The 15,064-nt window shown below is 34.3% G+C and overlaps 1 protein-coding gene across 1 annotated transcript; it reads right to left on the minus strand.

Moving 5' to 3' along the window:
• Positions 1 to 7,979, minus strand: LOC121989498 (protein FIP1-like). The gene is made up of 14 exons (XM_042543585.1): positions 7,734 to 7,979; positions 6,429 to 6,516; positions 6,104 to 6,212; positions 5,519 to 5,568; positions 4,711 to 4,777; positions 4,215 to 4,287; positions 3,836 to 3,891; positions 2,884 to 2,980; positions 2,319 to 2,403; positions 1,333 to 1,395; positions 1,026 to 1,085; positions 582 to 674; positions 425 to 487; positions 1 to 345 (listed from the first exon to the last, which is right to left on the minus strand). The coding sequence occupies exons 1-14, from the start codon at positions 7,793 to 7,795 to the stop codon at positions 235 to 237; spliced, it is 1,077 nt and encodes a 358-aa protein (XP_042399519.1). The 5' UTR covers positions 7,796 to 7,979; the 3' UTR covers positions 1 to 234.
• Between the last annotated feature and the right edge of the window lie 7,085 nt (positions 7,980 to 15,064).

Below are 15,064 nucleotides of genomic sequence, written 5' to 3' on the forward strand. Positions count from 1 at the left end.
TAACGATGATATTCTTGTAAATATGAATGAAACTCTCAGAACAATGTTTCTATCGGCGATTTTATCTACAAGCACTCTGACTCAAATCTCGGCGTAAAAGATCGATCACTTGGTATCCAACAATGAACTCCATTTAGGAACTCCACAGTTTTAATTGGCGTATGTCTTTCGCCAAAAGTACCTTCTATACAAGTACACAATCAAGGAGTAAGCAGTGCCTATTTTGGTGACAATTTAGCTTTGTTGCGCATCAGTCTGCTGACCGGTCGGTTTGCTTCTCAGCTCCGAGATGCTCTTTTGAAGTTCCATATTCGACAAGCGCTCCGCTTCGAGTGCTCTCTCGAGCTGCATCAGACACATTAGTTGCAGATTCTACTAAAATGCTGGTAATATAAAGTAGGCACTATGGTTTTAGTAAATGAACCTTAGCCGCTCGAGTGCTCCATTCTCCTAGTATAGCTCTTAGTCTCTCGTTCTCTTCGATATACTGCAGTAAGCTTAGTCTAAGCGAAAGATGGCCTTTCGAATAATCATTTATCATTTTCTAGTCTATTGAAAGGTACAATGTTTAACTTATGAACCTGGTTGTTTGTCACTTGCATGTTCTGAACTTCGGTGTCTCTCTCAGCAATTAGATTACGAGCAAGGCGGAGTTCAGAATGCACTTGATTCATCTGCAAAGCTTATAGAAGACGACTTAATCATACAGCAATAATATAGTATGCTCCCATCTAGTAGTTACTTCCGGATATCCAATTAAGGTAGCAAGACATGCTTATTGGTGAGGGAAATTGGAAAGACTTTCATAAACAGGATTATGGCATTCCACTAATGATCAAAAGTATAACAAAGTAGTGAATAAACAAGAACGTATATGACAGCAATATCAGCACAAAAAGTTTTGCATATTTCACTTGCATTCTGTCTTTCTTTTTTAAAATAAAAAAGGGTTTACGTAATACAGACGTTCTAATATGACCAAAGATAACAGCTTTAGGAATCGACATGATTACATATTGTCATACCTCGGCAGTCAGTGCTCGAAGTTCTTGATCTCGAGAAGCCAACAAATGAGCAAGGTCAACCTAAGCAGATATAGAGACAAAGAAGGTAATGGATTTAGAAAAAAAAATAGGTAAAAAAAATACTTCTGCATAATCTGATCTGTCATGTTTTAGAAGAGAATTGACCAGTCCACAGTTTACCTAGATTTACTAGAGAACTACATGATGATGTATACGAGTTTTATTACCATTTCTTTTTATTCCAACCTAAAGCCTGTTATGGAGGAGCAACGTAATCAAATGAAAAATCAAGTAGATATTTGCTGACCTGTGGGGTATTTCCATCATCTGATCTTTGATATTTGCTTAAGCATTCTTGTAATCGGAGAACCTGCAACAAACATATTTGAACTTAGAAAAAGGTGATGTATAAAGTAAATCAACTTGGCATCGACTTGTATTCGCTAGCTCACCCCCCATGCATTATTTTAATGTATCTTAAAATAGACAAGTAGAAGGCATATATTGATTTTGGTTGTCAAAAATGTGTTTTACTAATTTTTCAATGCAACACATGTGTAGTTTCATACACTAGTGCATCTAGTAAATTAACAAGTTATCTACAATGTACTTCTACTTTATGTTATAAAAAGTTAGCAAAATAAAACAGTAGTTGATTTCCAAACAAAGAGAAAAATAGAATGGAACATATATAAATGATGGTAGATAATAATTTAAAATTTTGTTCCGTGTCGGTTAACATAGGCAAAACTTATTGTTTCACCCACCCAGAGGCACACATAATGGATCAAAACACCGGAGTTGCATTCTGTCTTCTTCGCAGAGCTTCCACTGAAGGGATTCAGCTCTGTCAGCTTGCAATCCATTGATGGAAGCTCCTCCAAAATATATGAAGGCATGAAAAGCTCAGCATGAATTCTTACTCCATTTCTTCTACTCCCCTGGATTCCTCATACTGATCAATAACTGGCACCACATCAGTACACCATTGACAACATTCACAAATCTCATTCTAGCCAAGGATTGAAACCCCAAGAGAGAAAAATACTTCAAACCTTGATATAGACTCTTAAAAATGTGAATGCAAATGAACTACGCTAAAACATCTAAAATTCAGTAGTTCAAATCACAATTTTCAAAAATTAGCTAGAAATAATAATGCGTGTCCTCTCAACTCATAAAATTACAAATATTAATGCTTACCAGCCAATTCATACAAACTAGAATGCCAATACAAAAGCAATTAAACTAAATATATTTGAATAATAATTAATTTGCTAATTCAGTAGCTACCTCTTCGTTCAAATAATGAAGATTTTCTCGTTGGTACTGGAGTAAAGCCATTTGTTGGTCCGAAAGACGACCACCATCATAATATCTATTATACCAAAAATACAATGATACTGAGAATGAAGTGTCAAAGAACACTGAAAAAAATGCTAGGACAATCACTAGCGTGTACAACATTACAGCTAAAACAGATTTATGTAAGTAGAACAAAATAATTAAATGAGTCATAGTTCATGCAGAAACAAAATAATCTATAAATAGCCTGTTGATTAGCATTACTGCTAATTCCAAGAAGTCATGTTATATTTAATCCATCAAAGTTTTGTTAATCTTGCTCTGCTATGAAAATAGTCATGTTCATTTGTTAAAAATAATGTTTTAAACAATTAAAAATACAAAAGTGTTAAATAAAAAAAACTTGATAATCCTTTTCTTTGTTTCCTAGGCATAGAGCAAGATGTAAATATCAAATATGCAGTTGTTAAATAACTCAATTATGATCCATCATATCAATAGTTTCCTTTAAAAGACTAAAAAAGCTAAAATCAACAATCACTATAAACTCAACCTCCGGTCCTCCAATGAACTCGACGGTTGTAATGCCGAGTAAAGAGACTTCAAAATATCAGGTTGGCCATCCAAAGAATTGTATTGATGGATATAGCCTGCAAAAACCAAGATCTTTTATGTAAATTAAACTATCATGAAGAATTTCATTATTACGTTGGGTGATACTCTCAATCCTCCTCTGGAATATGCAAATAAAAAAATTGAATAACTACTATGAAAGATATATTTTAAATGCTATGATGCACTTCTGCTGATCTAAACAGAATAACAACAGCATAAATTTTTGCCTATGACCAGAGGTAAGCATAGCTTACAAGAAAATCCTGAATCATTTGGGAAAGATCTGGATGAGTGGGTTCTGTATAAGTTTTGAAACATGACTAGCTAGGTTCTGCTTCCCAAGCTATAGAAGTGGCAATTTTAGGGTTTTTTGGTTCCTACTATGGAAACACTTGGAACCAGAATTAGGACCGTAATCACAACATATCAAAACCCTAGACATGACTAGCTAGGTTCTGCTTCCCAAGCTATAGAAGTGGCAATTTTAGTTTTTTTGTTTCCTACAATGGAAACACTTAGAACAAGAATTAGGGCCATAATCACAACATATTAAATGTTAGCACCATTTAGTTTTTAAAACTTCTTTACTGATTCATAATCTACATTTATAAACTTTTTTTTTCCAAGTCCAGTTAGTACAACATTATAGCTAACTAAGTAAAACTGAAGAATATGTGCCTAAAGAATAATAATTAGATAGATAAGCACAAAAGCTGACCAAAAAAAAAAAGATTACTATGGAGTTGTACGCTAGTGGCTAGTCACTTTTATACTACTTGATCATATATCTCAAATCTGTAAACAAAATTTTTGCCAAACCATGCAATAATTGAAATGCATCTAATTACTATTTAAAATAGATAAAAACAGACTATGATAAGTGTACTGACCAACATATACGCTCATAAAGCATCCAGCGCAGATGACTTCAACAAGCATGACTATCCTACAAATATGGAAGAATAAAAGGATTCAAGCAATTAGCAAGACCATTACAAGCACTATCAATTTTATATTAGAAAAACACAGCAATATTTACTTGATTGGAAACACATAAAACATAAAACGAAAGGCATCGTGCCAATTATTGTTTGAGCCTCTGCACTATTATGTAGGCATCTTTATGTGTTTACATTCACATAGTAATGGTTTTGTAACAATAACAGCAATCAGAATTGTACCATGTACACACCTATCAGAAACCTGAAAAGGTAAACACAGTAACCTGAAGACTTGGATATATGTTGCTGAGGACATCAAGTGGCATACCTCAGCAATGTTACAACAGATAATATCTTGATATATGGTTGCCAAACTAAGACAAGTAGCATCATTGCACTTCCTGCACCACAAAAATGTAAGAGAGTAAGTTACTAAGTGGCTTGGCAAAACTCCATAAGAAAAAACAGGATGGTCACCTCCATTCATTTCCATGCTTTAATCAAGTCATTGAGTAGAAAAATGTATACAGACTAAATAGATAATTGACTTTTAGCATAAATAAGGGAAAAAAATTTGTCTCTAAATTCAAGGGAAATATAAATGGTGAATTCTCAATCTAGAATGCAGAGCTTTGTAATTTAAGTAACCACATTCTCTTCCTTTCCTTGATCAACGGCTGTATGGCAAGCACCATCTCTTCCAGTGATCACAGGAAATTAGTACTGAATATATTCATTTAATTAGGTTAGAATTACAATTCCTTGGAGGAAACTATATCAGCATAGATCATTGAAAAAATTAGTGAACTAATGGTATGACATACCGTAGGTGATGGTAGCAAAAGGAAGTTGAGCAATGTGCTTCAATCTTTGACTGAATGAATAATAGCCCTGAAGACATGCATAAGCCATTATTAGATGCTTCTTACACAGTGACTTACAGGGGGAAAAGAATAAAAATGATGTCTTCTTAAGTTCTTTGTTCAATCACCTTCATTCAGACCACTACAACAGGAGATTTATATGTCTATCAAACATATAAGAATAAACAAAGTCAATATCAACTATGTATCAGATCATTCACCATCAAAAGTTTGATACCCCCAATGCAAGTGTTAGCATTTCAGCAGATAAACTTCCAAATTCTTAATATAGCCAACAAGGTCCACAAAATGACATTTTTTTTTGTAAAAAGTGATTATGTTGGCAACCTTATCTTTGTAGCTATATGAGTTTTGTGACATTAGATTCCGACAAAATAAATTGAGGTGTCTTATTGCAACCTAGGTAAGAACCTGAAATAATTGATTCAAGATTGCCAGCATATAAACATTTTATTTTGTAATTCTGTGGAATAACATTGTGTCATTAGGGAGACTACAAATGTGTTTCATATCATTATTGTGTTTTCCACTTCCACAACTTTCCTACCAATTGTTTGCCTGTAGACATGTTTGCACATGCCAAACAGTTTTCCAAGGATACATCAAAGAGACAGTTTTGCCAGGAAAATGATACTTGTATCTAACATCATTCTCATGGAATTCCTAAAATGATACTTCATAACAAAAAAGGGAAATTTGAAAAGAGAAAATTCAGATGGAGAGTACAAGTGGAAGCAACATGAAGTACCTGCAGGCGCACTTTTTTAACCTGGTACACCCAATATTGCTGAAACATAGCTGCAGCATGTCAAAAACACATGGTTATAATGAGAATACTAAATAGCCACTAACCAATGTATTTTTCTGGGCAGGAAAGGAAATACGCCAAAGTTATACAAATATAAGCTAAAGAAAGAAAGCACAGAGCAGAGAAAACAGTACAGCAGATTAAGAAGCACCTAGTTTATGACATATAATATATTATTTAATGACTAATATTTAATAGATTAGAGAGGAAGAGATGATGGCATTGTAAGATAAATAACACCCTCACCATATAGAAGTATAAAAAAAAAAGAAAAAAGAAACTTTGTTTCAGCTCAGCTTCTAGCTAATTAATTGGCTTCTTGTCACCCAAGATCACATCTTCCCTATTGCTTTCATGCATCTTTTCCCTAAAACTGACTAGGATTGATTTTATATATATATGTCAAGGTTGTAACTAAAATCATAAACGAACAGAACTAAAAGCACATAAAATGAAGTAACTGAACATGTTTGAACACATGAAAATTAAAAAGTTAAAGAGCATCAAAGAAGTGAAATATTAGACCTGTAAGGATCAAAATTAGAACATTGCAACTACAAAGCAGCGTTGGGATTAACTTTGGCACAAGAATAAATATCCATGGAGCTGCTGCAGCTACAACAGCATAACCTGCCTAAAACAATGAGATGAAGCTGAGTATCTTAATGCTATGAAGGAAAGAAAGATAGAAAAGATACTCAATAGTGGGAAAATAAACAAGAAACATGAAGCACTATAGTTTATCATAAAGAAAATAACAGACCATGAAAAAGAAATCTCACTCCTTGGAACGTTGATTCAAAATGCTCATTAATGAGAAAACTGAGTAAAATGGAGAAAGTATACTTGCCAACAGGAGACAATACAAAGCACTACCAAAGATGCTCCGAGGCTCTCGATGACCAGATAATGGAGCTTCATGTATGATGTCAAGAAATCTATAACACATTTAAGAAGAAAAAAACCATTAACAAATACAAGTAGTAAACTCCAAAGCCAAAACAAAATAATAATCAGAAATCACCCACAATCTGCAATCACAATCTAAGAGATATATAAGGATCAAGTGATGCAATTCCATTGAAAAAGAAATAATGGTTCCATACTCGTGAAGCTAGTTCTTTAGAGCCATACAACACCAAAAATGGAGACATAATGGAGAGACTGGGCTTAGTGACCCTACTGTACTGATCTTGGAATACCATGTGTCAGGATTTACCTTGAAGTGTTTTGTTTTTTTGTTAACACAGTACTTCACAATCCATATATGTTGGAGAAGAAATAAAAGCAAGAACAACTAAAAGGATAAATTATGTATCCTCCAAGTCATTCCTTTTGTTGTTTAAAATGTGTATTTGATTGCCAAATCTCACCTATATATGGGAACACATTAGGTCATTGAAAACTTGGTACCTTATTTATATTTCTAATGATTTGTATGATACCTTTTAATATTTTTTAGGTTTATGTCAAGTTGTCAACACATCTTCAATGTAGCAATGTTAGGTTTAATCTACAATGTAAACTTTTTTTTATTTGTAAAAGAAAGAGCAATCACTTTTTGGAAAGGAAATAATAAATAGTTATAATTTCGTACCTTTTTTTCAATGTAGCAATGAACATTCTAAAAATCAAAAGGTATATCATCTTCTTAAAAACTACTAGGATAGATTGCCCTTTTTCTTATGCTTCGTTAGATAGATTTATTAACTTCAATACTTAGAATATCAATTCTTTGGAAGTGAAGATGTGGATTTTTTTTTTGGTGGATTCAGATTACCTTCATCGTAGGATTGCATAACTCTACCCCTAGCCCGCACGAGTAAAAAGATGCTTATTCATCTTAACTTGATTAACAACTTAAACTCTCCAAAAAACACACTTCCACAACACCTAAGGTCTTCCAAAGTAAAAAATTGATATTTCAGCACCCATGTAAATTTCTAGTTAAAAAAAAAAAATCTGTAAAGCAAGCAATCAAACAAGAATATATATACAAAACAGAAAATTAACAGTGTAGGGGGAAATTCTCTCTTCGTAACGTCCAACAACATGACCCTAAATGGATCATGGGATAAACGGAGACAAGACTAGAAAATCGGGCACTTAATCAATTACACATGCGGGACGGAATTAGGGATCGCTGAGGGTTTACAGGTTGTTTTCGTCGGCAGTGAGGGAAGCGGCCGGAGAGGTGGAGGGTCTCTCGTGGGACATCGCCGTCGCACATAGAAAAGACGAACAGGAAATCCAATCGAGTCCTCCTCAGTCTTCACTCACTCTCCTTTCTGAATCTCCGATCGGCGCTTGGGATCATTCCCCTTCTCATTCCTCCGCGAAGCCAGCGAACGAGGAGGCGAGACTGGTCGTTACAAGATGCACCAATTGCGATTCGACCGGGTTTATTTCCCTAAATTGAAGAGCGAACCGCCTCGAACACTAAAAAAGAAAATATGTTTTTTTTACCCGCAGGTAAAGTATCAAATTATCGAAAGTTTTAAAATAATTAAATCACGTATCCATTTCTTATCCACTGATAAAAATAAATAGTTGGATCAATTTTTTATTTAAAAATTAACCGATTGAGATATTTTTTTATCATTCAAATTAATTTCTTCCTATATCAAAATTTTAAAATTTTAAATAAATTAATTAACTGATTTAAAAAAAATCAATCGATTGATTTATTTTGACGAACATATAAGAATTGTTTCATGTCAATCTATTGTCGTTTGTTCCATAAATCAACTTTGGGCAAAATTAGCTGATGAACTAAACGTTTTCGGATGGATATGAAACTAATTCCTATGTATTCGTCTAATTCTCTTGATTATATTCATATTCTCAAATATCAATTTGATCATATATATTGAGAGCAATGATTTTTTGAACACGAATTATATTTTTTGAACACATTCATGTTCAAAAAATTAATACTCTCAATATATTAGATCAAATTAACATTTGAGATCATAGATATAATCAAGAGAACTAGATAAATACATAGAAAGTAGTTTCATGTCAATCTAAGAATGTTTAATCCATCAGCCGGTTTTACCTAAAATCGACTGATGGATCAAATGACCTCATATTAGAGTTCAAATCCTCTGTCCCCAATATCACTTGTCCCCTGTCCCACTCATCACCCCAGCCCACTGCCGGTGGCCTCCGGTCGCTGCCCTGATCAATACTATAACCCTTGGGGAAGCTGAACCCAAGGGGGTCGCCATCTGCACGATCGGGGCCGGAATCCGGCCGGATCTGAGCAAACTTTCCTCTACCGTCGATCTAAGCCCCTGCTCTGATCCGGCCGGATTTCGGCGTCGATCGTGCCGATGGCGATCCCCTTGGGTTCACCTTCCCTAAGAGTTATAGTATTGATCGGGGCGGCGACCGGAGGCCGCCGACGGTGGGCTGGGACGATGTGTGGGACACGGGGACAGGGAGATTTGGGGACAGAGAATTTAATTTCCTCATATTGACATGAAATAAACTTCTATATGTTCGTCTAATTTTTCTAATTATATCCATGCATCAAATATTAATTTGACATAATGTATTAAGAGCAGTGATTTTTTGAACATGAATGTGTTCAAAAAATTTAATTTGTGTTCAAAAAATCACTGCTCTTAATATATTTAGTCAAATTGATATTTAAGAGCATGAATATAATCATGAGAACTAAACGAATACATAAAAGCTAGTTTCATGTCAATTCGAGATTGTTTGGTTCATCATCTAGCTAGTTTGGGGCAAAACAAGCTTGATCTTGTCCGAAAGTCGATGAGATGGATGCTGGGGATGTGATGCTCCTGCTGACCTCCTATGGACTTTGCTCCGGTCCTGCAACACAAGCAGCGTCAGTGCCGAGCCAGAGAAGGGGTCCCCGGTGATGGCCCTCCGATACTCAAGTCAGTCTCCGGCGAAGAAAAAGAAGAAGCAGTAAGCGAAGCAACAAGAACTATAGTGTAACAGTAAAATATCGCATACCTCCACCGATGTTTGGACCCCCCCCTTTTTATAGAGCTTCGGTAACGTGCGTGCACGCTTCCTAAGGCAGACACATATCTCAAAGCTTTCCCTGAAAAGACGTATTAGTAAAGTGTCCCTGACACAGTACCTTAACGGGCCGAGCATATTTTTGAAGTGACAGTGAAAGCTTGCGTCGTACGATCCTATGTCTGACCATGCCGCCTGTCAACGACACTAGCTCCCAAAAGGATATCAAAAGATAGCCTATTGTGTTTGTTGCTTGGCCGAGCAAAATAGTTGCTCGGTCGGAATTCTACTGTCCATATATTGTCTGCTGTTGCGTCGAGCGAGATAGCCGCTCAGTTGAAAGTCCACTATCCAAGTATTGTCTGATGTCGAGCCGAGCGGGATAGCCGCTCGGCCGGAAGTCCACTGTCCTCGTGACATGTTGCTGGGCCGAGTGGGATGGCCGCTCGGCCGAAAGTCCACTGTCTGCATGCTCGACTGGTGTTGAGTCTGCTGCTCGGCCGAGTGGAGGAGCCGCTCGACTTGGCTTCTACGCGTCGTTCTCCCTTGAGCGTTGATTGTTTGAATGCTCCCTGTGTCGATGGCGATGGTGGATCGAATTCTTCCTCTCGATCGGGGAATGCTTCACTCGACCGGTCGATGCCCTATACGCGTTGACCATCTTGACTTTAACCTCCTTTGACCTCTCCGTGGCAGCAGGGTAGGGCCTCTCATCATTACTACATCAAAAGATAATAGACCAAATATCCTCGAATTGACATAAAACTAGCTCTCATGTGTTTGTTTAATTCTCTTAATTATATTCATGCCTTGAAATATCAATTTGACCCAATATATTAAGAGCAGTAATTTTTTGAACACGGATTAAATTTTTTGAACACATTTATGTTCAAAAAATCACTGCTCTTAATACATTAGGTCAAATTAATATTTAAGAGCATAGATATAATCAGAAAAATTAGAAGAACACATAGAAGTTTGTTTCATGTCAATTCGAAGTCCTTTGGTGTATCAGTTGATTTTAGGCAAAATCGGCTTATGGATCAAACATCCTCGGATTGACATGAAACAACTTTCTATGTATTCGTCTAGTTCTCCTGATTATATTCATGACCTCAAATATCAATTTGATCAAATATATCGAGAGCGATGATTTTTTAAACACAAATATATTCAAAAAATATAATTTGTGTTCAAAAAATCACTGCTCTCAATATATTGGGTTAAATTGATATTTAAGGGCATGGATATAATCAGGAGAACTAGATGAACACATAGGAATTAGTTTCATGCCAATCCGAGGATGTTTGGTTTATTAGCCGATTTTACCCAAAATCAACTAATGGACTAAACGACCTCGGATTGATATGAAACTAGCCCCTATATGTTCGTCAAATTCTCCTGATTATATTCATGCCCTCAAATATTAATTTGATACAATATATTGAGGGTGGTGATTTTTTTAAACATGAATATGTTTAAAAAAATTAATTTTTATTTAAAAAATCACTGCTTTTAATATATTTGGTCAAATTACTATTTTAATATATAAATATAATCAGGAGAACTGGACAAATACATAGGAGCTAGTTTTATGTCAATTCAAGGATATTTAGTCCATTAGCTAATTTTGTCCAAAATTTATTGATGGACTAAACGACCTCGGATTGATAATAAACTAACACATATATGTTCGGTTAGTTTTTCTAATTATATTCATACCTTTAACACATCATTTTGACCTAATATATTAAGAGCAGTGATTTTTTGAACATGAATATATTCAAAAAATTTAATTCATGTTCAAAAAATATTACTTTCAATATATTGCATCAAATTGAGGTTTGAGGAGATGGATATAATCAAGAGAACTAGTTGAATACGTATGAACTAATTTCATGTTAATCTAAAGTTGTTTGGTCTATCAAACAATTTTACCCAAAATCAATTTTGATAAAAAAAAATTAGTCAATTGATTTACTTAAAATTTTAACATAGAGAAATCAATTCGACTGGTAGAACATGTCGGTCGGCTGATTTTAAATGAAAAAATGATTCAATTGTTTTTTTTTAAAATCAATGAGTACATGATTTTATCATTTTAAAATTATCATATATAATTTGATAATTTTAATACTTTATTTACATGGTTTAATATTTAGGCGTATTTGTGTTTTTGAGTGAAGATATTTTAGTAAAAATAAAAAAGCCACATTTTATTTCCTTTATAAGGGTATTATATTATTAAAAATTATCAAAATATGTTTTTTGTCTTAAAAATATGTAAACACAAGAAAACAATTGCAATTTTAAAAAAATAAGAATGTTTAAATTAAAAAGGAAAAAAGAGGTAAAAATAAAAAAGATCCTCCATTTTTTCTAAATCATGAAGGCGTATCACTTTAATATTTTTTTATTTTTTATAAAAGGACACTCCATCCGAGTTCATTTGGATGGGAAAAGGGAAGAGAAAGAGAAAAGGAAAAGTGATGAAAGGAAGGGAAGCAGAGAAAAAAAAATAGAAGTACGTATGTTCTCATTATTCAAAGGGGAGAGAAGATTTATTAAGATAATATATTATTGGGAGGAAATGAAAAAAATAAAAGTTAAATATATAAAATTATAAAAATATTTTTTAAAAAAATTAGACATTGATTTTTTTTTAATATTAATATTTATTTTATAAATACAAATTAGATATTTTTTTGAAAAAAAGTTAAAATTCTTTTATATTACCATTTAAATTAGTTATTTTTAAAAAAAATGCTTTTATATTACCATTTAATTAATAAATCATCAATTGATTTATTTATTTGGAGAAAAAATTATTACTTTATTCAATTCATAAATTTTATTTTTTACTTATTTTAAATGAATAATTTCACAGTATTCCTGACCCTTTTATATTCACTTTTATTATACCTCAATAACATTCAGAATCCTACTAATAATAAAACAAGTTATCAAAGCTCTTTATCGATTCATCATCTATTTAGTATAAAAAAAAAATTATTGGTGTTTCAAATCATCTTGCAACTATGTAGGAGAGAATTACAATTAAAAAATTGTTGTTAACTATTCCCCTCTTCAATAATATTCACTGAACTTAGATATGAGATCACACTCTGAATTAGTTCCCATAAAAAAATATTATCAATTTAATTTTCTGCCAAGTTTCAATGCACTTTGCAAGCTCTAGATCCCTCACTTAATTTAGCAACTAAAAAAAGTAAAGTAAAAAATGTATCATCTTAAAGGCAATATCCGTTCCACTCTAATATTCATCAAGTAACAAGTCTTACATTAAATAATAATAATCTAACAAATATATAAAAGTATTCAAGTACATAGCATTCAAATGTATAATGCATAGCATCCAAATATAATAATCCAATTATATATCATATAACAAGCAACAAACCATGCAGGGGATTCTCTCCATCCATCATTGGCATAACAAGTTTTTGTGATATTTATAAGAACATCCAAGTAAAGTGTAGGGGATCGGTGGTCTGCTAGAAAGGGGGATTGAATGAACGACACCCCCAAATCGATAGCTTCTTCCTACACTTGTTAGTTATGCAGCGGAAATACAAACAAACAAGTAGAAAGTTAATCTAAATACAAGACAAGAAATGCAAATCAATACACATCGATTTACGTGGTTCAGAGATAAAGCTTCTACTCCACGGTTGTCCGTAAGGTGGACGATCTCGATCCGTCGGTGGATAATTCCTCGGTAAACTCCGGCTAGCTCAAACCTCCTTGTGGGTGGAGAAACCTCGCCACAACTCTCACAAGAACTCTTTTGATGCTAGGGCATAGGTAGACTACTAATATGGGTTAATCACCTCTATTTTGTCAACCTTAACCAAGCTCCCAAGGCTTTGTTATATAGGACGCGAGTTGAAAAACTTTGCCTACTAGTCGGCTGATAAAACCATCAGTCGACTGCCCTCTGTGGAAATTCGACCGTACATCCCAACGGCTTGATACCAGTCGACTGGTAAAAGTATCAATCGACTGTTCCACACTGGTCGAGCAAACAGAAATATTCTGTTCGCTCCCAGTCGACTACACCAGTCGACTACTACAGTAACTGCTACAGTAAAACCCTAAACCTAGGATTTTACCCTGAGTACAATCTCTCATGCACTCGTACCGTCACGACTCACTTGACCCTTCTTTGCAACCTTGACCTCTAGCCTTCAAACTTACTTCCTTTGGCTTTCGTCCCTCGGATGCATCCAAGCCCGAGACTCGTCCCCAATGGCATCCTTCACGTATGCCTCAAAATCGCTTCCCTCAGTCCTCGTCCTTGCTGCCTTGTCCACGGTCCCTCGGATGCTCCATCCTTCACCGGACCCGAAGCCATCAAGCTGAGTCATATGTGTATCCTGCAAATATGTACACTCATATACACATATCAAATATAAGGGTTAATCTAACTTAAACCTTTTGCCCAAACACCATAACATATGCTCGTACGGACCATCGAGATTGCTCCAATATAAAGCTCTCAACATTTTTAGGCATTGAACAACATACAAATAACATGTAAAAATTTTATATTGCTTAACACATAATTAACTCAACAAACTCCACACTTCAATCGCAGAAATAGAAAGTTCATTTGACTTAACCATTTCAGATGTTGAACTCAAAATGACTTGAGCTACTTGTTTAATTGCATTGTTCATATCATCATCATCAACTTTACCTTTCTTTACATTCTTGTTCTTGGATGATGCTCCAACAAAAGAGTTAGCTTGAGATTTAATTGGTTCAGAACTAGGAGTTGGAATTTGGGCATCCTCATTATAACTACATTTGAATTATCCAAATAGATTTCCGGTTGACATATCATAAAATCAACTTTATCAATGGTTTTAAAATGATTTTCACCAACATTATTCTCCCCTTCCATGATAGCTTTTCTCTTTCACATTTTTGACACAATTTCAGTTGTCCTGTAGCCCTATCTTTCCCATATAATTGAACTAACTTCCCATAATTTACAATAGGCTTGCTCTTCCATTCGATAACTTCTGGTTTTAACTACAAGTTACAATATAATTGCATCAAACATTCATTCATAGATAATATCACAAGAGAAAATCAAATATAGTTTTCAAATGCATATCATGAAACACACCTCAATTAGTTGTCACCAAACTTCAAGTTCAACATTGAACATTTCTGTGGTGGGATCCCATGCAAAATCACTTATACCATTCTTAATAGATCATAACATGAAAATCAGTCTATTTTAATATGTTTCATGCGATTTTGAATCTTGTCTATATCGATAGATTTGTTGAGAAATTTTGCTTTCCATTCATTCATAATATTTTCAAATGCATGTGTAGTAAGGGTTTCACCAACTCTATTGCTCATATTATGTTGGTTCAAATATGCATCAATAAGAGCATCATCCATTACTTTATTCCAAACACACTAATTATTCGCCTTAGTCGCATTTACATT

The sequence above is a fragment of the Zingiber officinale genome, chromosome 6B (assembly GCF_018446385.1).
Source record: "Zingiber officinale cultivar Zhangliang chromosome 6B, Zo_v1.1, whole genome shotgun sequence".
Taxonomy (NCBI): Eukaryota; Viridiplantae; Streptophyta; class Magnoliopsida; order Zingiberales; family Zingiberaceae; genus Zingiber; species Zingiber officinale.

Bases quoted from the DNA above. Each gene is read 5' to 3' on its own strand.
- LOC121989498 (XM_042543585.1), bottom strand. From the start codon at position 7,795: ATGTCCCACGAGAGACCCTCCACCTCTCCGGCCGCTTCCCTCACTGCC. The intron at 6,213-6,428 runs GCAAGTATACTT...TCATTGTTTTAG, and splicing joins CTTTGTATTGTCTCCTGTTG to GCAGGTTATGCTGTTGTAGC. The intron at 1,396-2,318 runs GTAGCTACTGAA...TGTTTGTTGCAG, and splicing joins TTCATTATTTGAACGAAGAG to GTTCTCCGATTACAAGAATG.